This window comes from Solanum verrucosum, unplaced genomic scaffold (genome assembly GCF_900185275.1).
Source record: "Solanum verrucosum unplaced genomic scaffold, falcon-dt-bn FXZP01000268.1, whole genome shotgun sequence".
NCBI lineage: Eukaryota > Viridiplantae > Streptophyta > Magnoliopsida > Solanales > Solanaceae > Solanum > Solanum verrucosum.
The window spans coordinates 848,833-874,052 of NW_026019957.1; the positions used below are offsets into that span (position 1 = coordinate 848,833).

Below are 25,220 nucleotides of genomic sequence, written 5' to 3' on the forward strand. Positions count from 1 at the left end.
CCAAGACAGCTCGATGCATTAAAGCTTACGCTATATGGAGTGTTTGAGGAAGGGTCCGACCACAAGGTGACCTCCTCCGAGGTTCCCCTTCTTGAATTAGAAGATAAATAAAATAATATTCAATCTTGCATCAAGTTTATAGGAAGAAAAAGTAATTTGTGCCCATAATAAAGAGCGTAATATTTTTAAGACTACAAATATTGTATATTAGAAAAATGCACATGCCCTCATATGTTTTTTTTTTTTGAATTTTTTCGCATGATATATTTTTATTAGAGCTTGAATATGACACATTTATGATAATGGTGGAAAATTTTATCCATCGGTCTCACCACCATTATCAAAGAAGAATTATACTAGTCTACTTTAAGTAGCCAAGCAATTTTCTACCACAATTATTTTTGATATATTTAAATGCTTTTTATTGCTTGACATTATGTAATTTTTAAATATATAAATTTTATTATAAATAAATAAAAGGTTAATATCTCAATCCTAAATCATATTCATTCTTAATCAAAAGTCTTGATAACGTCATGTTAAATACAAAATACAATTAGTATAAGATTTTATCTGTATCTTTTATTCAGAGTACAAAACGACCCCGTATGTGACTATTGATTATACTGTTGGGGAACTTCAATTCCTCTCTGCTCAGTGACGGTAAGTTCTTGCTACTCATAAAGGTTAATACTGATTCTTGATTTTAGTAGTATATTTCTTAATTTGCTGTAATGGGTGTAGAAGTTATCTGAAATTGAGTTTGTTTTTTTCATGGACCCAAATGTTTTCTTGAGCTGATTCAGCAAGTTCTTGATTTTTTAAATAAAAATGGAGAAATGGGAGAGGGGAAGACAGGGAATCGAATTCTTATTGACAAGGTGAAAGTTCGGGTAGCTAACCTAGTGAGTTACTAAGATTCTCCTGTTTCTTGGTTGTTTATGTATGAAAAAAGTTACCTTTTTTATTTATATTTCCTTGATAAAGATGATAGTAGTGTATTTACATATGCTTGTTTTGGTTAAGTGTTCTGTTAACAGAGGCGGAGCTAGGATTTGAAAGTTATGAGTTCTGGATTCTAAGATTTTACTGTCTCAAGGGTTAGTCATTGGATTGTGAATTTATTTGGTGATTTTTTTAAATGCATATATACATGATTTGAACCAAAGATATATGCTACCTCTATCCATGTGTCTGTGTATCTGCATCTTGTTTGTTGGTGATGGGGGAAGTTGGTTATCTCATTGAGGGGTTGAATTTTAAGGTAGCGGATGTAGAATAATGTTGTGAGTATGTGACCACTGACTTATAAGTTATGTTGCTCGGACTCTGTTCAAGGTGTATGTTGGGTCCTCCAAAAATAGTGCATTTTTGAAGGATTTGACAGGGGTGTATTTACATATGGTTATTTGGTTGATTGGTCTGTGTATCTGGATCCAGAGGCGGAGCAAAGAAAGGTAAAGGGGTTCAATTGAATCTGTTTGCTGAAAGTATGTTTTATTGAATCCCTCGACACAGAGGCGGATCCAAATTTTGAACTTTATCAAAACTTTTGTTGCATCCCATTCAAATCCATTATCTGTTCTTATTTAGTGAATCTTTTAACATATACTAGGTCTGAGCTAAAGTTACTGGTGTAGATGAACTCGTAAATTGTGAACTACATCCACTCCTGCCTCGCGTGAGGAAAGATTCTAGTGTAGTGGTAAAGGGGGTTAAAAAATTGTTTTAGGTCATAGGTTCAAATCCTTGGTGTAAACTCTAGTATTTATAGCAGATACCAACTAGTTGAGGGTTGAGACGTAGTTGGTTGATTGATTAATATAACTAGTTCGAGCCAAAGACAGTTCGTTTAGATTGTGGGGGATGAGGGTAAAAGACTGATAAGTCTGAGTTCAGTACATTGAGGTCCTTTGGGACACGGAATGCCCTTTGTTTATAGGCAAATATGGGTATCACGTTTGATTCTCCCTTGCCGAGTTCACAAATTTTGTCATGTTATATGATATTATTGTTTTTATTGGAAGTGTATTATTCTTGTGTTCTCTTCTCAGAGTCAACTGATTATATATTTCTCGTCTTAGTTCTTCATAGGATAGATTTGAGAGATTGCACCTTGTTAGGTATTTTTGTTCTTCCCTGGATTGACATGAGAAGTTCCACATGTTTTCAGCTTCAGGAGTATTGACTTCTGTAGTAATTATTGATGGAACCAAACTGCCCAACATCTAGCAACGATTATGCTGCTGACATCTCTTCCATCAGGCAAGCTCAAGTACGCATTGAGCCCTTTGCACACAGAACTCCTGTCCTCACCTCAGAAACTTTAGACTCTATTGCTGGAAGAAAGTTGTACTTTAAATGTGAATGCTTTCAGAAGGGGTGAGAAGCTCTTTAACATAGTGGAAGGATTTCTTTCAAAGTAGTCCTGTATGAGTGTGTTGTAGTGAACTAGAGTTTCTGCCTAAAGGTTCTAATTAAGGGCCAGTGTTTGTGCAATTTATCAGGGGAGCTTTTAAATTCCGAGGGGCATGCAATGCTATTTATTCACTTGATGATGATCATGCTGCTAAAGGAGTTGTAACTCATAGCAGGTTCGTTCAGATCTTTCTGGTTTCTGTGGTTTACTATCTATATTTATTTTTCTGGATTACCTCCTGATCTACTTCCTGTTAAATTTAGTGGAAATCATGTTGCAGCTCTTGCTTTGGCTGCAAAGCTACGGGGCATCCCTGCTTATATAGTTATACCAAAAAATGCTCCAAAATGCAAAGTCGAGAATGTCAAACGTTACGGTGGTCAGGTTATCTAGAGTGAGCCATCGATGCAGTCCCGAGAGGATACTGCAAACAAGGTGTTGCAAGATACTGGTGCTGTTCTTATTCATCCCTATAATGATGGTCGCATTATAAGGTAACATTGGTTTTCTTTGTTATTTTTTAATAGATGATACTTGGTACTTCCCCCTTCTCAACTACAAAATAGATTGAGAGGGGCCTGAAAGCCCCCAAAGATGCCTTAAGAGTATTTGTGTGCTCGTGTTTTGTTAAAATTTTATCTCCTGCCCAAGACAAACTGAGCCCTACATCTCACTTTATGTGTTAATGATCCTTCTGTATGATGATTTCATCTTTCTCGACATTTGCAGCAGTTTCATTACGAACTATTCCAAGTCAACCTTGAACTTCTAATTGAACTGTATGGAATGGTAGTTTTTGATATTTCAAAATATACTTTTTCCAAAAAATTGAACCTTTTTGCTAGGAATCTAGACAGTATGATCTGTGCTGATGAATATTTCTCCATTTAATATGTTTTTTTGTGGTCTTTACAGTGGGCAGGGTACAATATCACTGGAGCTTCTGGAACAGGCTTCCGAAATTGACACCTTAATAGTCCCAATTAGCGGTAAATCAACTTTTTAATGACTTTGATATATCATTTTCTTCAAATTTTAATTTGTAGACCAGCCTCAATTACTGGTATGGAATGAAGGTGGTGGTTTGATATCGGGAGTTGCGTTGGCTGCGAAAGCCATTAATCCTGCCATTCGCATTTTTGCTGCCGAACCAATGGGAGCGGATGATGCTTTCCAGTCGAAGATCAATGGCAGGATCACTAAGTTATCTGAGGTCAACACTATTGCTGATGGGCTTCGAGCCTTTCTTGGAGACCTCACATGGTAAGGTCTTAGATCTCCTTCTACTCTAAATTACTGTGCCTATTTGGAGTTTTTCGCAATCAAAATCAAAGGTTTGTTGGCGGCAAGATCGGCATGACTCAATGTTTTGGAGATCGTGCTAATTTTTTTAACTATGTTGCTTGGATTCTTCAAAAATACTGTCGGGTATGCATTTTTGAGGATCTGACCCAAGTGATGCAACATCTTTGGAGGGTCCAGGCAACAGAATTTTTTGGTTCTCACTTTGAGTGTATTTACCCCTGCACTGAAGAAGGCTCTTGGTCCCTTTTTCCCAAGCCCTTCTACCCCCTAACTCCTTTTCTTTCACTTCTACGCCGATTTCTAACAAGCCAATTCGATAACTTTGCTTTTTCTAACACACTCTTGATAACTTTGCTTTTTCTAACAAGCCAATTTGATAAATGGTATCTGGCATTTACCTTTACCGTCGAACAGGCCTATCGTCCGCGATCTCGTGGATGACGTCATAGTTGTTGATGATGAAGAGATAATACAAGCTATGAGACTTTGCTATGAAATTCTAAAGATTGCAGTGGAACCAAGTGGAGCTATTGGCCTTGCAGCAGTTCTTTCCAATAGTTTTAAAACAAATCCAGCTTATAGAGAATGCAATAATATTGGCATTGTAATTTCTGGAGGCAATGTTGATCTTGGTGTGCTTTGGAATTCCGTTAACAAATGAGAAACTCTGTATTCAATTTCTCCCCTCATTGGAACAAACTTCTATATGATTCATGTATTCTTGCAATTTCTTGTTCTTTGATTTATGTTTCACATTATTTGTTTTTTTTGCTGTTCTTTTGTTCTGAATGCTTTGTATTGCTTTCCTTCTTAGTTGTCATTCTCTCGCTACTGTCTTATTTTCTTTTTTATAACTGCTTGCTTTGATGCTCTTGAGCCGATGGTCTTTTGGAAACAACCTCGCTACCTCCACGAGGTATGGGTAAGGTCCGCATATACTCTACCGTCCCAGACCCCGCTTGTGGGATTACACTTGGTATGGAAGTTCCATCGAATGTTGAGTCAATTTCTGTGATTTTAGCTACTGAGTATTGAGGTATCTTTCTGCTCAGGTACTGTAAGTTCTTTCCAGCCATTAAGGTTCATTCTTTCCCTCTTAGTTCTCTTTCTATTTTCAGTGTCTACTTTCCACTAATACTGGTTCTTGATTTTAGTATTTTTTTTTAAAATTTGCTGTAATGGGTGTAAAAACTATCTGAAGTTGAGTCTGTTTCTCATGGACCCAAATGGATTTTTGAGTTGATTATGTAAAGTCGAGAATGTCAAATGTTTCGGTGGTCAGGTTATCCCGAGTGAGCCATTGATGCAGTCCCGAGAGGATACTGCAAACAAGGTGTTGCAAGATACCGATGCTGTTCTTTTCCTTCCTTTAATGCTGGGCGCTTTATAAGGTAACACTGTTTTTCTTTATCATTTTTGAATAAATGATACTTGGTTCCACTCTGTCATTATTCCGGTTATAGTAATATATCTGATACATGTATTATTATTCATATTTTTATCATACATATTGTGGCAAAATACAATGTTTATTATCTCATACATATTGTGGCAAAATATAATAATAAATGTATACAATCAAGAAGAAAAAAATTCAATCAAATCCTCTCTGGATCATATCTGGGTAATATCTAGAAATTCGTGTGTATCTGGAGAGGGATAAGTTACCTAACCAAGAGTTCTCTTACCCTACACTTGTTTCCTTGATAGTATGGGTCAAAATTCTTTTTTCCCCTTTTCAATACATGTATCTTAAACAACCTCTTTCCTTTCTTATTATCGATACTTGCATCTGCTGCAACAACTTTCAATTTCTTTGATTTTTTTGTTGTTGTTCATCCAATGACCGCATTTTATGGGGTCATTGCGGAACTTAGTTCTCCTCTCGGCTTCTAAAGCAGCAACAACCCCTGCATTGTTATCTTCTTGAGTGAAAATGCACAAATCAAAGTATGGACAATCTTGATAAGAATGTTGGTTAGAGGGTAATACCTCGAGTAAGCCTCTTATGAGTAGAAGCTTCCGCCATTGATACACAGAAAAAAAAGCTTGAGAAGCCCCCTAAATAATTCAAATTAACAGCTTGGAGTCTGAGAATCAGTAGAAGAAACTATTAGATACACATAACCAACATATTTATTGAGGAATTGAGGAAGAAGCAAAACCGCGAGATAGAGAATAGGAGCAAATTAAGAAAAGTGGGATTTGGTAAGAGAATTAACTGATAGACATACAGTGTATTAAGCCTTCAAAAGGGGAAAGGAAACAAACTAGTGAATTTGCTATAAAATGGTAACTGATGCCACATTTGGTAATATGTTAAAACTAGAACTATGCCTTTTAGATATAGTAGCTATATTTGCTTCGTTAGGTAACTAATTTATGAGTGAAGAAGTGGGCTGGACCATTAATCCTTAAAAAGGGGAAAGGAAACAAACTAGTGAATTTGCTATAAAATGGTAACTAACGCCACATTTGGTAATATTTTAAAACTAGAACTATGCCTTTTAGATATAGTAGCTATATTTGCTTAGTTAGGTAGCTAATTTATGAGTGAAGAAGTGGGCTGGACCATTAATCCTTAAAAAGGAGAAAGGACACAAGCTAGTGAATTTGCTATAAAATGGTAACTGACGCCACATTTGGTAATATTTTAAAACTATAACTATGTATTTTTTATATAGTAGTTATATTTGCTTAGTTAGGTAACTAGTTTATGAGTGAAGAAGGTATTGACACTCAGAAATCATTGTCACCATCTACCATTTCTTCTTCTAAAGAAACGACACAAATTGAAGAAGAAAAAAGAAAAGGAAAAAAAGTTTTGAACATTTCAGACAAAGCTTTGATAAAACCCAGCTGTATGAAACGTTTGTCTGTAGATGTCGTGGCTAAATCACAACCCCTCATCAAGAATGAAGATGATCAATTATGAACCATTAGATTAGAACTTCTAGAAATATGCTCTCACGTGACAAGCTTGTGAGGAATAATAGTTGGTTACATATACTTGATAGCTGTTTGTTTTATTATTTTGTTGTTTTGTAGTGAATATACATGTACAAATACAGAAGTTTTGGGATGAATGAATGATTCAGAAATTTTCCACAAATCAATTTGCTCTTCTTTCAGAAAGGGGCTAGACTTATTTAGAGGGTGTTTGGATTGGCTTAAAAGTTGGTCAAACCTACTTTTAAGTCAGTTTTTGACTTCTGGAAGTGTTTGGCAAATACAAAAAATAATTTAAAATAAGTTAAAAATGACTTAAAATAAGTTGGGGAGTGTTTGGCAAAGTAAAAAATGACTTAAAATAAGTCAAAAACCAAAAGTAGGTCTCCCCCTACTTTTTATTTTTTGACTTAAAAGTCATTTCAATTTGACTTTTTATTTTGGACTTAAAAGCTACTTTTTTTACGTCAATCCAAACAGGCTCTTATTCTTATCAACATATAAGTATATGAGACATATTAGGGTAAGAGAGCTCTTGGTTCTTTTGAAAAAAAGCTTTTTACTCGAAGGAAGGGGCTGGAACTTTATTTGTGCTGATAGTGAAGCTCTCGTCAATTTAAACTTCAGGTTAAAATTTACTTAGTTCATAGCTTTATTGGTTCTTTTTTTTTTTTTTTTTTTGTTGATAAGTATACGCTAGAACTTGTTAACGATATAATGTAGAGTCCATGGAGCAGATGTGATAAGAGAATCAACACATCTGTGATGATGGTCACATCCATTTTCCATGTAACTGCTTTCTTGGTTCTTTTGAAAATGTTGTGTAGTAAGAAATGATGACGATTTAATGATTCTATAATGATTCCTATACTGTTAAGACGTTTTACTTTGGAACAAGAATGTCAATATATATATATTGATATATTAAAATTGAATATTTTGATGGATTGTGGTAATGAGATATGCTTTCAGCTTTAGATTTATGATTTGAGGTGTAGAATATTGAGATTTGGCCTCAAGTCTGAAATTTAAGGAAATTGAGATTTGACCCATCATTTGACAGAAAGATTGAAACTTGATTATAGATTTAGATTCTGTGGCTTATGGGTAACATGTCCATGATCCATCATTTCCCTTGGTTGATCCTTGAGATCAAAAGAATTTCCTTTCTCATTAAGTCTAATCTCAGGCTATTTGTCACGTTATATGATATTATTGTTTTTCTTGGAAGCTTGTTATTCTTGTGTTTGTTCTCAAAATCAACTGATTATATATTTCTCGTCTTAGATCTTCACTGGATAGACTTGAAAGATTCCACCTTGTTTGGTATTTTTGTTCATTGATCTTCCCTGGACTGACTAAAAAAATATCACATGTTTACAGCTTCACGATTGTTAACTTCCAAAGTAATCATTGATGGAACCGAATCACACAAAATCTAGTGACAGTTATGCTGCTGATATCTATTCCATCAGGGAAGCGCAAGTACGCATCAAGCCCTTTGCACAACAAACCCCTGTCCTCACCTCAGACACGTTAGATTCTATTGCTGGAAGAAAGCTGTACTTCAAATGTGAATGCTTTCAGAAGGGGTAAGAAGCTCTGTAACGTAGAATGGAAGGGATTTTCTTCAAAGTAGTTCCTATATAAATGTGTCGTAGTGAACTAAAGTTTCTGCTATTTTCGCTTCTAAGTCTTCTAACTAAGGGCCATTTGTTCGTGCAATTTATTAGGGGAGCTTTTAAATTTCGAGGGGCATGCAATGCTATATTTTCACTTGATGATGATCAGGCCATTAAAGGAGTTGTAACACATAGCAGGTTCGTTCAAAGTTCTGGTTTACTGGTAAAACTATCTTTATTTTTTTTTTTGGATTATCCCCTAATCTACTTCCTGTCGAATTTAGTGGAAATCATGCTGCAGCTCTTTCTTTGGCTGCAAAACTACGGGGCATCCCTGCATATATAGTTATACCAAAAGATGCTCCAAAATGCAAAGTCGCAAATGTCAAACGTTATGGTGGTCGTGTTATCTTCAGTGAGCCATCAATGCAGTCCCGGGAAGATACTGCAAACAAGGTGTTGCAAGATACCGGTGCTGTTCTTATTCCTTCCTCTAATGATGGGCGCATTATAAGGTAACACAAGTCTCACTTTTTTCACTAGGAATCTACACAGAATGATCTCTACTAATGAATAGTTCTCTACTAATATGTTTCTTTATGATCTTTACAGTGGGCAGGGTACAATATCTCTGGAGTTTCTGGAACAAGCTTCAGATATTGACACTTTAATAGTCCCAATCAGCGGTAAATTCAACAATTTTAAGACTTTGATATATTATTTTTCTTAAAATTTTAATTTGTAAATCAGCCTCATTTTCTGATTCGGAATGAAGGAGGTGGTATGATATCGGGAGTTGCATTGGCTGCCAAGGCTATCAATCCTGCCATTCGCATTTTTGCTGCCGAACCAATGGGAGCAAATGATGCTTTCCAATCGAAGAGTAATGGCAGGATTACTAAGTTATCTGAAGTCAACACTATTGCTGATGGCCTTCGAGCTTTTCTTGGAGATCTCACGTGGTAAAGTCGAGCTCCTTCTACTATAAACTACTGTCTGCCTATTTTAAACCTTTTTCATAGTCAAAATCAAACCTTTGTTGGACTTCTAGCATTTACCTTTACCATCAAACAGGCCTATTGTCCGCGATCTCGTGGATGACGTTATAGTTGTTGATGATAAGGAGATAATACAAGCTATGAAACTTTGCTATGAAATTCTGAAGATTGCAGTGGAACCAAGTGGAGCTATAGGCCTTGCAGCTGTTCTTTCTGATGGTTTTCGAAAAAATCCAGTCTATAGTGAATGCAATCATATTGGAATTGTTCTGTCTGGAGGAAATGTTGATCTTGGTGTGCTCTGGAATTCCTTTGATAAATGAGAAACTCTATTAGTCCCGAGAGGTAGATTCAGAATTTGAACTAGTAGTTCGAGTTTGGAATTCTACCACAACTCATTTGATTTACTGGGTTCGGAATCAATTACTATTTGTTCTTCTTTAGTTAAGTTTTTTTTTAATATATACAATGTTCGATTCAAAGTTACTAGTTTCAGATGAATTTGTAACTTTCACTTTATGTCCATCCTTGGGAACAAGTGTTATTCAATGATCCAACTTTTCTGTTATTGATCATATTTTTGAAATTTTTGTATCGCGAGGATTCATCTTTATTGTTTTCTGTGCCTGTTAACTTCTTCTGTTGGTTGCCTGCTAGGACAGATAGTATGTTGTAGTAAATTGTTGGTTGAAGACGTACTATCTGGTTCGAGGTGTTAGTGAGGATTCATATCGTAATACTTTCATATAGTCATAATATATATAAACATTACCCTCGTTCAAATGATGAAAGGAGCACTACTATATTGCATGAGAAGAAGGATTTTTGCTTGTCCTAAACAGGTCTACCTAACAAGTTAGAAAGAAAGTAAGTACATGTCCGAAACAAGAAGTTCATGGAGAAATGTTCATCAAGTTCATGGTATATCAATTAACAAGGAGCCGTGAATTGTTATGACTTGCAAGTTTTTGTAATACATATTTGAAGACGATAAAATTGTTACCAAAAGAAGGGAATTAACAAAGTTTCTATTGATACCTATAGGGAACAACATAAGGAGCAACCACAAAATGCTCAAAAAACTCACAGTAAGTAAATACACACTTCTATTTATTCATTTTTGCAAAATTTGTAAATCTGTTCCATTTTTCATCCCACTTATCACACATCTAGTTAACCACTTCCCATACATATAATTGATATCAAAGTACACTCATACCTATGTTTCCCTTTTGTCAGCAGAAAAAGATAACTCTGTCTTACCTGATAATCATTAAAGTATCAATCTACATACTGAAACTGGTTTATACCCAAATATATATATAAAATAGGGAAAAGGGTCAAAATTACCCCTCAACTTTGTTTTATTGATTGACTTTACCCTGCAGTTAAAAACAAGTTATTTTTACCCCTACCGTCAATAAACTTAACAAATATAATGGAAAGCCCCAAATCAATTAAAATTATCCGATTTTACTTAAATTATCCAATTTTAACCCGATCCGACCCACTTAATAATATACCCGAAGTTTCAACCCAAAATTTCAACCATTCACCAGAAATCATCTTTGCCGCGTTCGCCATAAACCCTGTTTTCCATTCCCTTTGATCAACTGATACTGCTCCAGTAACAACCATGGGATTAAATAGCCAAAACAAGTTAAGATTACTGATGAAAAAAGTGCTTTAGGAAAAGTTTTTTTTGGGTTTTCAACTTCACCAACCAAAGTACTCACATTATCCCAAAAATTCAAATTTCAAAACAATGAATTGAAGAACATATTCCAATCCTTCTTCACCCCTTTTTGCCCTAAACTGATCCACTATGGGGCTGAATCTTTGGAATCGCAATCAACGACATTATAATGAAAGGTTCAAGTGATACAATCCCAAGAACAACAACAACATAACCCACAATAGCTAATCCAATATAATTCAAAAACGCTAACAATAACGTAGATACCGAAATAGCCATATATCTCGATAACCCAGAACTAAAAATTGGGAAAAGCTTTTCCATATAACTAATACACAAAATAGGAAACAATGCAATGTTGATAACACCTCTCCGAGATCTCCTTCACCACCATCGCCGAAACCACCACCTCTCCCACTACTCTACCTCGTCCAAGTCAACAGCCCTATCAAGAGTCAATTTCTTGCTTTCTAAGACCAAAACCTTCTGTGTTTCCCAGAAAAAGTTAACTCGAGGAACAAGTGAATGAAACCTCGTACAAACTCCACAACAATCTTGTTGAAAATCAAGAGAAGAACTGGATAAGATTGATGGTTGAAGTGGTCAACAGGTTTTGGGTAGATTTGACCTCAGATCTAACTTTGAAAATCGGGTATATTATTAAGTGGGTCGGGTCGGGTTAAAAGTGGGTAATTTAAGTAAAATCGGACAATTTTAATTGATTTGGGACTTTCCATCCAAGGAGGGGTATATTTGTTAAGTTTATTGACGGCAGGGGTAAAAATAACTTGCTTTTAACGGCAGGGGTAAAGTCAACCAATAAAACAAAGTTAAGGGGTAATTTTGACCCTTTTCCCTATAAAATACTAACAAATATGCAACATAAACTAAATGTTTATAAGTTGAAATTTTGACTAATTTATTTTGATTGAAATTTAATTGATTAATAAAAAATTAGTTGTTTGTACTTTATTTTGAATATATATTTCTACACGTGTAATTTGCTAGTATGATACAATCGAAACTTTTTTTTTTCTAATTTTGAAGTCATAATACTCATATATATTGGTAGAAGTTAAACAAACTATGATTACCAATTTACCGTACCATAAAATACTGAAATCGAACTATATCAAATTAAATTGGTATGGTAATAGTATAATGTTTTAAAAATCAAATTTCGAAATTATGATATCGAAACTTTGAAATACCATACTGTGTACCATACCATGCCCAACCCTAAAAGGAGTAAAGGGACATCAGCCTAGCATCGCGCTTTCCCTTGAATGAAGCCTTACGTGACACAAATTAATCAGATTTTCCTACATGACACAAATTTCTGATTAGTCGGGTTCTAATACTGATACGAAATCGAAAAAAAATAAAATCATCAGACTAATACGGCGTCGTATATCATGTCTTCCCTTCTTTTAACAAACTTTTTAGGGTTTTAGAGTCCCCTTCCCATCACTATGAGCTCTACAGCCATGGATATCCAACCCCCTCCTCCACCACCATGTTGGAGCAACATAGTGAAGCAACAACCGCCGCCACGGCCACCGCCGCAACTTACTACTACTCCGGCCACCGTCACCGCCGCCGTAGCTGCAGCAACGACGGCGAAGGTAGGTAATGGAGTTTTGGTAGGGAGCTGCAAGTCGACGAAGGGGATAGCAGTGGCTGTGGTAGATGCAAACGCTATAATTCAAGGCGGAGATAAGCTGAATCATTCTGCTGACCGGTTTGTTACGGTACCTGAAGTGCTTGCGGAGATTCGTGACCGGAACTCCCGTCATTCACTCAATTTACTTCCGTTCACTATTGATACCACGGAGCCTTCCCCTGATTCTCTTAAAAAAGGTTGGAAATTTTTCATTTTTTTTGTTTGTTTGCAAAAAATCACTATCTGATAGTTCCCCAAAGTGAGTTGCCCGATACCGATATTGGTGGGAGGTATTAAGTGTCCGGTGGAATAATTGAGTTGCACACAAGCTGTGTTTATGTATCAGGGATCGAACTCGTGACCTATGGTTAAGTGTTTTGTTTGTAGTTATGTGTTTTGTTGAATGTGTAGTTTGGTAGTTTTGATAATAATTTTTATTTTGATTGCTTTGGTTTAGTTACATGTAAGTAATTTCACTTATTTGCTTTTAACTCTCCGTTTGGATGGTTGTTACGTGTTGTTTAAGTATGGTATCGTATTGCCTTGTGTTGTATCGTCTTGTATTATTTTAATGAATCTAACTTTTGAATAGATTGTGAGTTACTATGAATCATTAGATAATAAGTAAAGATAAAAATGAGAAGAAAATATTTAGGTAACTATGTGATCACACCAAATCGGTTGTTACTCAAAATGGAACTTTTCGTTGGTACTTAAGATGAATTTAAACGATTCAAATACAGTAAAATTTAAGTTACAATCAAAACAAATATTGTATTTAAACTAATAATAAAGTACAATGGGTAACAACCATCCAAACAAGGTGTAGAGATTGATCGTTTAATTGACTAGTTATATGCTAGTCATCTATCTATATTAAAAGTCTCATCTTTTATTTGGGTTTGGGATCGACAATGCGAATAAGCACACAAAGGCTGCTGTGAGTTTGGGTGGTCGGAGGTATTAGGAAAAAATATCTTATCTTGCTGAAAGAAACACTAGGGATATTTGTTGAATATGTTGTGTTACCTGGCTTTGCAGTTATTAGCTTTGCAAGGGGTACTGGTGATTTGCACACACTTTCTGATGTGGATCTCAAGCTCATTGCTTTAACTTACACATTGCACGCTCAATTTCATGGAACCCAGCATCTCCGGGATTGCCCTCCAGCTATTCACATGATTAATGTAAAAAGGTTGCCAGAGAAGGACTTGCCTGGATGGGGCGCTAACATCTCTAATCCGGAAGAATGGAAAGCAATAGAACATGCACTTGATGAAGGAGCAGACACTACCTCTAGAATTCTTCCCTTGAAAGATTTGAGCTTGAATGTTATTCCTCTTGATCAACAAAGTGGTAGAGATGGTTCTGTCGTGAATGGTGTTGATTCTCATTCTGAGAATCAGATGGATGCCGACGATGGCTTCAGTAAACCTCAAAAGTACTTGCCACAGAAAAAAGAGGTGAAGATTAATGGTAAGAAGATGGTTGCTGATGGAATTGATGCATCACAGGGACAACATGATGATCATGGTGATGATTGGCTACCTGCTGCGAGCAGAAGTACTCATAGGAGATTTCTCAGACGAAAAGCTAGGCGTGAAATGTCTGAAACATCATCTAAAATGGATGATTTACAAGATGCAACTGAAAATACAGTAGATGAAAACCTCGAAAACTGTCAATGCGATGATATCTCTATGAACCAAATCCCTGAAGAAAATCCCGAGGCGAATGCCGAGGATGGTAATGTTTCTGAAGTAAGAGACGGTGAAGAAAAATTGTCTACGATTTTGAGTCAGATGCGGCTTGAAGAAGATTCTGCTAAAGCTCTTCAAGATGATGCAGATGTAAACATTTCCAATGAGGGGCCTGAATCAAATGATGCTAATCAAGATGGTAAAGAATTTGAAGAAGATGAAGGGGAGGATTTCGTCTGTGCTGATGGAGGAGCGGAAGATGCAGAGATGTCCAGCCAGATGGATGAGAGCATTGAGACATCGTTTGTGGATGATAACAGCAGTGAACAAAGTTGGATGTTAAAATCTTTGTCCGAGTCAAGTGTGGCCTGTGTGACAGCTGATTATGCAATGCAAAATGTTATTCTTCAAATCGGTTTACGCCTTGTGGCACCTGGAGGAATGCAGATCCGTGAGCTGCACAGGTATGTAAAATCTGTTGTAATATCCATTGTCTATTGTTCATGTCATAAAAGTTGCCAGAGTTATCATGAATGCTGCAAGCGGACTATTGACGTACTCCTAATGATCCAGTCAATACACCAGCCTTAGATGCTAGGAATCCTAATATTTAATTGCATCATTTGCTTATATTAGCATATTTATTTTCAGGTGGGTACTGAAATGCCATGCCTGCTATAAAGTGACAACAGATGTTACCAAGATTTTCTGTCCCAATTGTGGAAATGGGGGAACTTTACGCAAGGTAGCAGTAACTGTTGGCGAAAATGGCATTGTGATTGCAGCACGCAGACCACGTATATCCTTGCGAGGGACAAAGGTGAGAAATGACATCTCCTTTCCTAATCATGTCCGACTTTGACACTTCCATAAATTACAACCTGCAGTCTAATTAAAAACAGTAACTCGAGTAATATGCTTAGATAAGTTCATATTTGTCACTTCTTCTGTACATAGCTTCTTTTTTCCCCAATCGAATTACAACAGAATGCATTCAAGAATCAAATTTGAGTGGTCTGTGAAGCATAACCATGAAAGTTCTCTCTAAATTTTAGTTAGTGATTTTGTGTCAGTTACTCCCTGCACATAACACACTTGGAGGGGGACCTGAAATGTGTACCATGCTTAGCAATCGTTTTAGAATCTTATTAGACGCTGTAACCAATGCTTGGAATCCTCTCTTCAGTCCATTGTTCATGCTCGGACACTTCAAAAATGTTGTCGAATTCGTGTGGGATCCTCCAAAAATGCTAGCTTTTTGGGGGATCTAGCATACACTCAGACAATATTTTTGAACTCAGTCTGAGCAACGTAGCTAGAATGTAAAACGTTTTTGCTGATTGCTCCCTTTGCAGTTCTCCCTGCCTTTACCTCAAGGGGGTAGAGGTGCTGTTACCAAGAACCCAGTATTACGCGAGGACCAGCTTCCGCAGAAATATCTTTATCCTAAAACAAAGAAGAAGAACAAGGTTGGTTTCAGCAAAAATGTTCCTTTTTCTCCTTTTTTTTTTTTAATTTTTTTTTTCAAGTAATATGATGAACATTTTAAGTTTACATTTTCGCGCTGCATGAGAAGTCGAGTTGATTTGTTTGTTCTCTGTAGGGGGATGACAACATATTTACTCCGGACACTATTTTTCTCAACCATACTAGTAAGAAGGCTCCTCTGCAGCCCCCTGTTCGCAAGGCATTAGCTGTTTTCAGCGGGAAGAGGAATCCTAACGACAATCATTATTCTCGCGCTAAGCATTAGTTTGAATTTTTCGAAAAGACCACTCTTTTGAGTTCACATTTTTGTACGAGCGATCTGGGTTTTCGATACTAGTCCATTATATAGTTGGATGCCTGAAGATCAATGTTACCAAATCCTACTTTACAGATTATTTTTTTTGGGGTTTGTTTATGGATGGTCTCAGTAATATGGGATACAGTTTTATTATAAATATTTAATGATATTGAGTTTCTGCAGTGCTTCTTGTTTTATTCCTCGTATACTGTCAACCTTGGGATGGACGAAGGAGAAAGTGGACAACTAATATGGAACGGATGGAGTAATTAGTGTTTCAACATGCCTTGGGCTTTGGTTTAGTGGTGAGCAAATTAGGCGCACATCATAGGTTCAAATCTTTCAACAAACAAAAGCTTTACTCAGGGTTGATTCGTTATCCATTGAGTTTTGAATTGTGTGACCCTCCAAGATTTCTTGGTTATCAAAAATAATGTCTCATCATTTAAGGTTGTAAAGGGTCGTTTGGTACGTGAAATAAGTATAATAATTTTGATATAAAATTTGAGATTAACTTTATCTCATGTTTGGTGTGAGGTATTGGATAGTCTTGGGATTATTTTATTCTATTATTTGTACTAAAGTTGTGGGATTATTATCCATATGAAAGTTGGGATAAAATAGTCTCATAGGATATCTATGCTTATACCATCCCGTACATCAAACGACCCCTAAAAGACTCCATCAATCTTGATGGTTGTTAAAAAAGAGAGCATTGTTTCGATTATATGACTGAAGTTCAAACAAAATGGCTAAGTGAGACAAACATCATTGAACTACTATTTATGACTGAAATTCAAATAAAAATAATTAAATTTTAGTCATATGTCTTAAATTTGACTTCATTAAAACTAACTTCAAAATATTGTAATAAGTTTTAAGTTGTTCAAAGTGGATATACGTGTAATTTTTTAAAAAAAATTAGGAATAAGTTAAATGACGACGTCATAATAAGATATTCGTGCACCAGTTGTTGTGGTATATAAATAGTGTATCATTATACCTACTTTCTAAGTTAATGTCACTTGATAGGTACTTAATTTGTAGTATTTCAACATTTCTTTGTTCATTCAAGTTGGCTTTTCATGAATACAAAGCGTGACAGGAGTGAATTGGTATGATATTCACTTTTAAATTTTGATTAATTTAAATTATTATCGTACGTGATCCAGTATTAAAAGTTATTTCTTTTGCAAGGATCAAATCTTAGACATCTGATTCGGTGCACAATAATCTAATTAGGGTGAAAGGATTCTATCCGAGTTAGAGATTATAATAAACTTATATTATAGGTTTTTACATTTCATAACTCAATTTTATATCTACTTATATGCTTGCTATTTTCAAACGCGTCTGTCTGTTTTGTATGTATATATATTTTTCTCTTTTAAAAATATTTTCACTCATAGAAATACAACAATAGTTATATATTTAGTGTAATTTTATAAGGGAAATTTGAGAAGACTAATACGTCGTATATAGAAGGTTAAGAAATTATTTTCAATAGCTTTCAGGCCTCGACTCAAGAAAATAATGGGAGTGAAGAAACCAAGCAAAAGACCAAACAAGGCAAGACAATCTAAAAAAAGGAGATTAACTACAACAAAATAATATGATAATCAAAGTATAATAAACAATAGATAGTAACAAATATCAAAGAAACAAGAAACTGCATACAAGAGTTATACTATGACTACTAGCATAGTGGCGGAGCCAAGAAATTGGTGAAAAGTGCATAAATTTCCTTTCTCCATGTGTTAAGGGTGTACAAAATTAAATATTTATACATAAATCTAAAATTTAACCTTTATATACAACATAATTTTTCAGTAAAAGATATGCACTTGACCACTCTTTATGCCTAAGGTCGCCTCGCCCATATGTGCTAGTATGGAAGGCTAAACGAGATCACAACACTCAAACCTAATATTCAACCTTCATACACCATATAATGTTCCGCGAAAGATGTGTGTGTTGGACCACTATTTGCCTGAAGTGGCTCTGCTCATGTGCTATAGCTAGTATGGAACGATACAACACTCAAGTATCTACTAATCTTCTACCCTAGTTCGTATACTTCATAAATCTCCTACCTAAGATCAGATGCTTGATAAGTTAGAATTGCGCACACGTATATATATAGACAAATATATATACATAGAAAACAATTTTGCAAAACGACAACCTAATTATCATATAGTTTCATGTTAATTTCTTCAAGGCGGCATTTATATGCATGTAAGAATAGTTTTTTTTCTTGAAGTAGTAGCCTAATTTGAATTTATAAATTATGTACCTAACTTTTCATACTGAAAATCTGGAAAACACCTAAAAAAGTCATATTTTTTAAAAATAAATATATATGCATGAATCAACTTGTACTACATATTTAAATATATATAATTATCCCAACATTTTTTCATATATCTTGACTTTTACTATCCAATCATCTTTACGTGTGAATCGAAATAAACACTTCTAATCTTATTTTTATTCGTAGTGAATTCATAGTTTGAAGTTTAATGATTCTAAATTTTATATTTTTATGTGTGAAAGCAAATGGTCGTGATTGGTGCTAATCACACTATATATATCAATCGGTATTTATAACTTTTTTTACTAATTACGTTATAAATGATGTGATTGTATAAATATTTTTTAACGAACATAAACTCAATTTTTCATTGACGTTTGAAGTTCTCAAAGGTTACATGAATTTTAAAATTGACCTTATTTTTTCAAATGAAGGAAATTGGATGGAAAAAGTGCGTAGTTAGTCACTGTCAGTTTAATAGTAACTAATTAAGTGATTAGCAAGCAAATGATGTAATCAATTATTAATAAAACGACTAATTAGTTATAATTATGTCCCAAGTGGATAAAAGTGCTAAATTCTTTTACGTATTTAATTAGTTTTGTCTAAGTGGAAAAAAAGTGATCTTTCTTTTTTTATTTTGTTTGTATGCAAGAGTTTCTAACTTTGGCCTTGTTTGTTTATAACTAAAAGATTATTAATGTTTGGTTTTATATTGTATTGTATTATAATGTATGTATGCATTGTTTTGTTGAATATATCATTTTTCGTTATTATATAATATCATAGACAAATTTATAAAAAAAATTAGGGTACGAGAGTTTTTATAAAAAAAGTACAATAAAAATAAATAGAATTATTAGATAATACGCGAAAACTAAATGTGAAGGCAAAAAATAAGGTAAAGATGTGATCACATCATATAAAATGAGACTTTTTCGTTGTTATATAATGATGAATTTGACGATATGATACAGTAAATTTAAATGACAATCAAAATCAACGTTATATTAAACTAACAACACATACAATAACATAATATGTAACAACTATCTAACAAGTTGTAATCGCAAAACATGTTAGTATAGTTATCTTAACTATACTAATAAATTAAGAAGAAAGGTCAAAATATTGCCTCCTGAACTATGCGAAAGGTTCAAATTTACCCTTAATTTTAAAAATTAATTCACCATGTTAATTAGCTTCCGTTGTTTGAAAATAAGAACATAATTAGTCCGTTTTAGTAACAACTAACAACAACAATATTTTTGACTCGAACTATAATTAATAGAAGATACGTAAGTTTGTTTCATTTCGCATAGTTCGAGAAATTTTTTTAACCATTTTACCCTATTAACTTTATTGTTGATCTCATCTAGAAAACTAACTAAAAATTAATTCATACACATAGCCGAGTATGTTGACTCCTAAAAATAGAATTGGTATAAGTCATGTAAATTCAGTCAAAATTTTGGTTTATATTTAATATATACAAATACAAGTAATTAATTTCCCCAGTACAAAATAAGTTATAATTAAATACTTGAATAGGAGGAGAAATAATTATTTTTTGAGTGGGTTCTACCTATAGTCATGACACTGTCAAACTTATTAGAAAAACATCAATGTGTAGGGTAATATATATGATGGACAAAGACACAAAAAATAAACAAGACAAACATTTTTTTGATTTATTATATTTATAATTATTACTTTATCTACATGTTGCCTCATTTGCTTTGTATTTTCTTATTCTTTTAGCATATTGAACTTGCAATTCTACTTCAAAAACATTTCTTTTGAGCCCGTTGACAACAACCTCTCTATAAAGATAAGGATAAAGTCTATATACATCCTATATAAATTATATATATCCTAACGTAAAGAAAAATATACAGCTATATAAGTTTCGTAAAAATTTCTGACTCCACGACTATACCCGAAAGAAACTAAACCCTTGTCAAAGTTACACATAGACATATTCCAAGTCAATGTTATTCAGCTATTTTCAAGTGTGTGACTTCAAAATATATATGGTATACACTTTATATAAGCCCTTTCAATATCTCTCTAACCACATACTATATCATTTATTCTTTTAATTCTTTAATTTTACATCTTCTTCTTCCTTCAAGCTCCTAATTCAATTAGTTATGGCTAAAATATGTCCAGAATTTATGTTACAACAATCTTCTCCTTCATCATCATCGCCGACGCCTTATGTTAAATCTATAAGAGAAACATTTACTATATGGATGAAATCTTTAATTTTCCATGGAAATGGATGTACTGTTTTTAATTCCAAAGGTGAAATTGTTTTTAGAGTTGATAATTACCAAGAAAGTTGTAGAGATGAAGTTTGTATCATGGATCTCAAAGGCCAAGTTCTCTTCTCAATTAAAAGAGAGGTAATTAATTATAATAATATTATTGTTATCTATCACGGAGTCAGAATTTGAACTTTATAAATTCTACGATACGATCTCAAGTAATAGTAATCGAGTAATATTGGATTCTGTCGAACTCACATGCTATATATAAACACTAGTATTTGTATAGGGATGTGTGTTCTTGTATCACTATCAGAAAATCGTTAATTTTTTCGTTAGAATTTGACTTGCCGGTTATAAGATATTTTTGTCGAAAAAGTTGTCGACAAGCCAATATCCAACGGATTAATTCCCGTTAAAATTAGTGATTTTTTGATAGTGTTTTGATGGCAGGAAAACATTTTTCAAAAGGGAGAAAAGAGCCTCACTTTTAATTAAGTGGAGATTTGTCATTTTCCTTCACAATTGACTTAATCTTTAACTTCTCAACATTGTTTTAGTCAACAATTAGATTTTATTATCAATTTTTAATACTCGAAAATTTCATTGAAATATTATATTGATTTGTTAATATTATTACTATTGATTTTTAATAATATTGTTTTTTTTTTCCAGAAATTAAGAGTTTTTGGTCGTTGGAATGGATATGGATCATTTGGTGAAATTAAAGGGAGACCATTATTTCAAGTAAAAAGGAATTGTGACATTTTTTCAAGAGAAAATGTCATTTGTAATTTTGGGTCATGTGATGAAAATAATGTAGGAATAAATTGCTACAAGATTCAACAATTTGATAGAAATTCATCATATAAAGTTACAAATTCTACTGGCCAAGTTGTTGCAGAGGTTAGTATGTTGTTATTAAATAATTTTTGTACGGTCAGCACATATATATATATGGTGATAAAAAAATATAGTCCTAACTCAAGCTTAAATAAAATTAGCTTAAGAGATGAAAATTGTGTAAAACTACGTAAAAAGTCCAGTTGCACCATCCAACACGATTGTGACTTTCTAATTAGAGGGTAGAGCGTGAATAATATTATATGAAGTCTAATATTGGATACGTAAACTAAGAACCGAGATGAGCTTGGCTCTTATATATCATGATACGGAAATGAACATATATAAGAAATCACATTTTCCTTTCCATAGTTGTTGTGTACGCAATACACCCTTCGCCTCCCGACACATCTGGACATTTGAAACGTGAACAATATATGAAGGGGTGCCCAATGTGGGGGTAAACTATGAATTGAAATTGATGACTCTAATATCATGATAAGAAATAGACACTGAATCTAACTCAGTTTCAAAAATTAGCTTAAGAGGTGATAATTATCTTTTAAATGTCTTGATAGTATTAAAATTTGTTTATTTAATATATTGAAGTTAAACTCTTTTAGATAATTAGTTTTTATGTTCTAAAACATTTTTATGGTGAATTTATAGGTAAAACAAAAGCAATCATCAAGAGGATTTGGGTATGGTGAAGATGTGTTAACTTTAGAAGTGGAACCCAATATAGATCACTCAGTAATTGTGGCTTTTGTAATAGTATGTGGATTGATTCATGGCAAATTATGAACAAAAACTGTAACATTATGTTGATGACAATAACATACTAACCCCACAACAAATTCCTATAAAATTGCTTGATTTGTTCGTATCATTCTTGTACAAAAGTCATGCTAATTTTTTTACAATATTATTTTAATTTTATTGACATCCCAAAGGGACTGACAAATAATACTATAGTATTTCAAGATTCAATTAATGAGATATTCAAAGTTGTACACATGAAATATACAAGTGAAGTAGAGTGATGTAGGGTGATATTCCTAACTTATACGAGATTGTAGAGTTTCCTTATAACAATGTCGTTTAGGCCTTAAAATTTTGTAAATAAAGTACAATACACATCTTTTTATTTGTTTGATTTTTTAAAATTTTCTTTATTTACAAAGTAGCTTGCTTTTGTATCTTTTTTTAATGAGTAATTTTAGGTTTATTAAGCATAAAAATCATATTTGTATGCTATAGCTATAGTTTGTATTATTGCGCTCCATAGCAAACTTTATGTTTGCTATGGCTATTAATATGCATATTTCGGTATGCATATACAAAAGAAGCAATTGTATAATTTGTTTCGGTATACATATACAAAAGAATCAATTGTATAATCTGTGTTTATATAAAGCGAGAAAGAGAGAAAGGCAAAAGAAAACTGGGCATGAGAATATCTCTATTTGTATAATTATAAGTGTATAGGACGAAAAAAAAATAAAAATATATATATATATATATATATATATATATATATATATATATATATATATATTTGTATTTGTATATACAATTTTCTCTCGCTTTATACAAACACAAACGCAATTTATACATTTGTGTTTGTATAAAGTGAGAGAGGCGAGTGAGAGGGGTGAGCGAGATCTGGGAAAGTGGCGAGCGAGATTCTCTGGGGAGAGAGGTGAACGAAAAGATATGTATAGATTCAATTTTCTCTTGCTTTATACAAACACAAACGCATTTTATACATTTGCGTTTGTATAAAATGAGAGAGGCATGCCCAACGAGAAAATGAGAGTGGCGAGCGAGAAATTCAGGGAGAGAGGCGAATGACAACAGTTTGCTACGGGTTACAATTAAATAAAATTGTGATTATAACATTTAATTTGAATTAATAGTTTGCTATTTTATACAATTTTTCCTTTTTAATCCATTCACTTTATTTCTGAAGTTCACACTCAAGATCTTTATATGGAAGATGAAGATATTTTTTATTTTACCACAATCTTTAATTGTACATTTACTTTAATTAGGCAGAATATTATATACTTGATTGTTTTGAATTAAATAATTATATACTCCAAAAAGTATCTTCAATCACCTTCTTAAGACACTTTCCAAGTCATCTCTTTGTCATTTACTTTATTGTTTTTTTATAATATTCAACCATTTTTATGGTGAATTTATAGGTAAAACAAAAGCAATCATCAAGAGGATTTGGGTATGGTGAAGATGTGTTAACTTTAGAAGTGGAACCCAATATAGATCACTCACTAATTGTGGCTTTTGTAATAGTATGTGGATTGATTCATGGCAAATTATGAACAAATATTGTAACATTATGTTGATGACAATAACATACTAACCCCACAACAAATTCCGATAAAATTTCTTGATTTGTTCGTATCATTTTTGCACAAAAGTCATGCTAGTTTTTCTACAATATTATTTTAATTTTATCGACATTCCAAAGGGATTGATAAATAGTACTATAATATTTCAAGATTTATATCAGTTTCAATGTGTCGTGTATCTAATTTGATTTCTCTTTATATATAATTAATGAGATATTCAAAGTTATACCCATGAAATATACAAGTGAAGTATAGTGATGTAGGGTGATTTTCCTAACTTGAGAGATTGAAGAATCTCCTTATAACAACATCGTTTAGGCCTTGAAATTTTGTAAATAAAGTACAATACACATCTTTTTATTTGTTTGATTTTTTAAAATTTTCTTTATTTACAAAGTAGCTTTTGTATCTTTTCTTAATCCATTCACTTTATTTATTTCTGGAGTTCAAACTCAAGATCTTTAAATTGAAGATGAAGATATTTTTTATTTTATCATAATCTTTAATTGTACATTTACTTTAATTAGGCAGAATTTTATATACTTGATTGTTTTTAATTAAATAATTATATGCTCCAAAAAGTATCTTCAATCACCTTCTTAAAACACTTTCCAAGTCATCCTCTTTGTCATTTACTTTATTGTTTTTTATTTTATTTTATATTCAAACAAGTCAAATCATACCAACATAAGTTGTGGTGCAACGGTGAAAGTGTTTCACCCTTAACCAGAGTTTTCGGGATTGAGCTTTGGGTATGGAAAAAATCATGTTGGAAACGTCACCCCCAAATGGACCCTGCAGAGCACGATCCAAATTTAATCGGAGCTTCAATATTCCGGACACCGAATGGAAAACCAAAAACAAACTAGTCAAAACATAGATATAAGAAGAAGAATAAACTACAATAATTGATAGCTGACACAATATATGCAAATCCCAAAAAAACATATATATCTAGTTATTATATGTTTTTTTGAGCTAGGATATGCATTAATAGAGGCAGATAAAGTTAATTGATTATGAGTTCAACTTAATTAAGCATTTTTATTACAAACTATCATTTATGAAATATCACTAAATTTTAACTAAAGATTAAATTTTAAACTCAAAATTTCAAATTTAAAATAACTTCTATGCTAAGTATTTTAAGTATTAACACATCGAATTTAAATTTTGAACTTGTTTATACTTGTGTAGAATGAAAAGGCAACCACTTTATTCACAAATGTTAGTGTTTTTCTAATTATCAGACTGTGTTGGTCCACTAATTCAAATTCGTA

The 25,220-nt window shown here is 33.4% G+C and overlaps 4 protein-coding genes across 4 annotated transcripts; all 4 read left to right on the plus strand.

Moving 5' to 3' along the window:
• The first annotated feature begins 1,152 nt into the window (after positions 1-1,152).
• Positions 1,153-4,451, plus strand: LOC125814510 (serine racemase). Its single transcript, XM_049493963.1, is given in 7 exon segments — positions 1,153-1,457; positions 2,174-2,382; positions 2,508-2,594; positions 2,683-2,913; positions 3,335-3,408; positions 3,496-3,682; positions 4,139-4,451. Coding segments are annotated over 6 exon segments (1,002 nt in total). The 5' UTR covers positions 1,153-1,457; positions 2,174-2,206; the 3' UTR covers positions 4,386-4,451.
• Positions 4,452-4,470: 19 nt separating this feature from the next.
• LOC125814509 (serine racemase-like) lies at positions 4,471-9,882 on the plus strand. Its single transcript, XM_049493962.1, has 8 exons — positions 4,471-4,776; positions 5,007-5,115; positions 8,057-8,265; positions 8,407-8,493; positions 8,580-8,810; positions 8,908-8,981; positions 9,071-9,257; positions 9,370-9,882. Exons 3-8 carry the CDS (start codon positions 8,090-8,092, stop codon positions 9,614-9,616), a joined length of 1,002 nt encoding a protein of 333 aa, XP_049349919.1. The 5' UTR covers positions 4,471-4,776; positions 5,007-5,115; positions 8,057-8,089; the 3' UTR covers positions 9,617-9,882.
• Positions 9,883-12,429: 2,547 nt separating this feature from the next.
• Positions 12,430-16,320, plus strand: LOC125814502 (RNA-binding NOB1-like protein). The gene is made up of 5 exons (XM_049493955.1): positions 12,430-12,849; positions 13,694-14,816; positions 15,004-15,172; positions 15,708-15,821; positions 15,956-16,320. The coding sequence occupies exons 1-5, from the start codon at positions 12,462-12,464 to the stop codon at positions 16,103-16,105; spliced, it is 1,944 nt and encodes a 647-aa protein (XP_049349912.1). The 5' UTR covers positions 12,430-12,461; the 3' UTR covers positions 16,106-16,320.
• A 4,252-nt stretch (positions 16,321-20,572) lies between these two features.
• On the plus strand, positions 20,573-23,912 carry LOC125814520 (protein LURP-one-related 4-like). Its single transcript, XM_049493972.1, has 3 exons — positions 20,573-20,860; positions 21,398-21,628; positions 23,776-23,912. Exons 1-3 carry the CDS (start codon positions 20,606-20,608, stop codon positions 23,908-23,910), a joined length of 621 nt encoding a protein of 206 aa, XP_049349929.1. The 5' UTR covers positions 20,573-20,605; the 3' UTR covers positions 23,911-23,912.
• Positions 23,913-25,220: the final 1,308 nt, after the last annotated feature.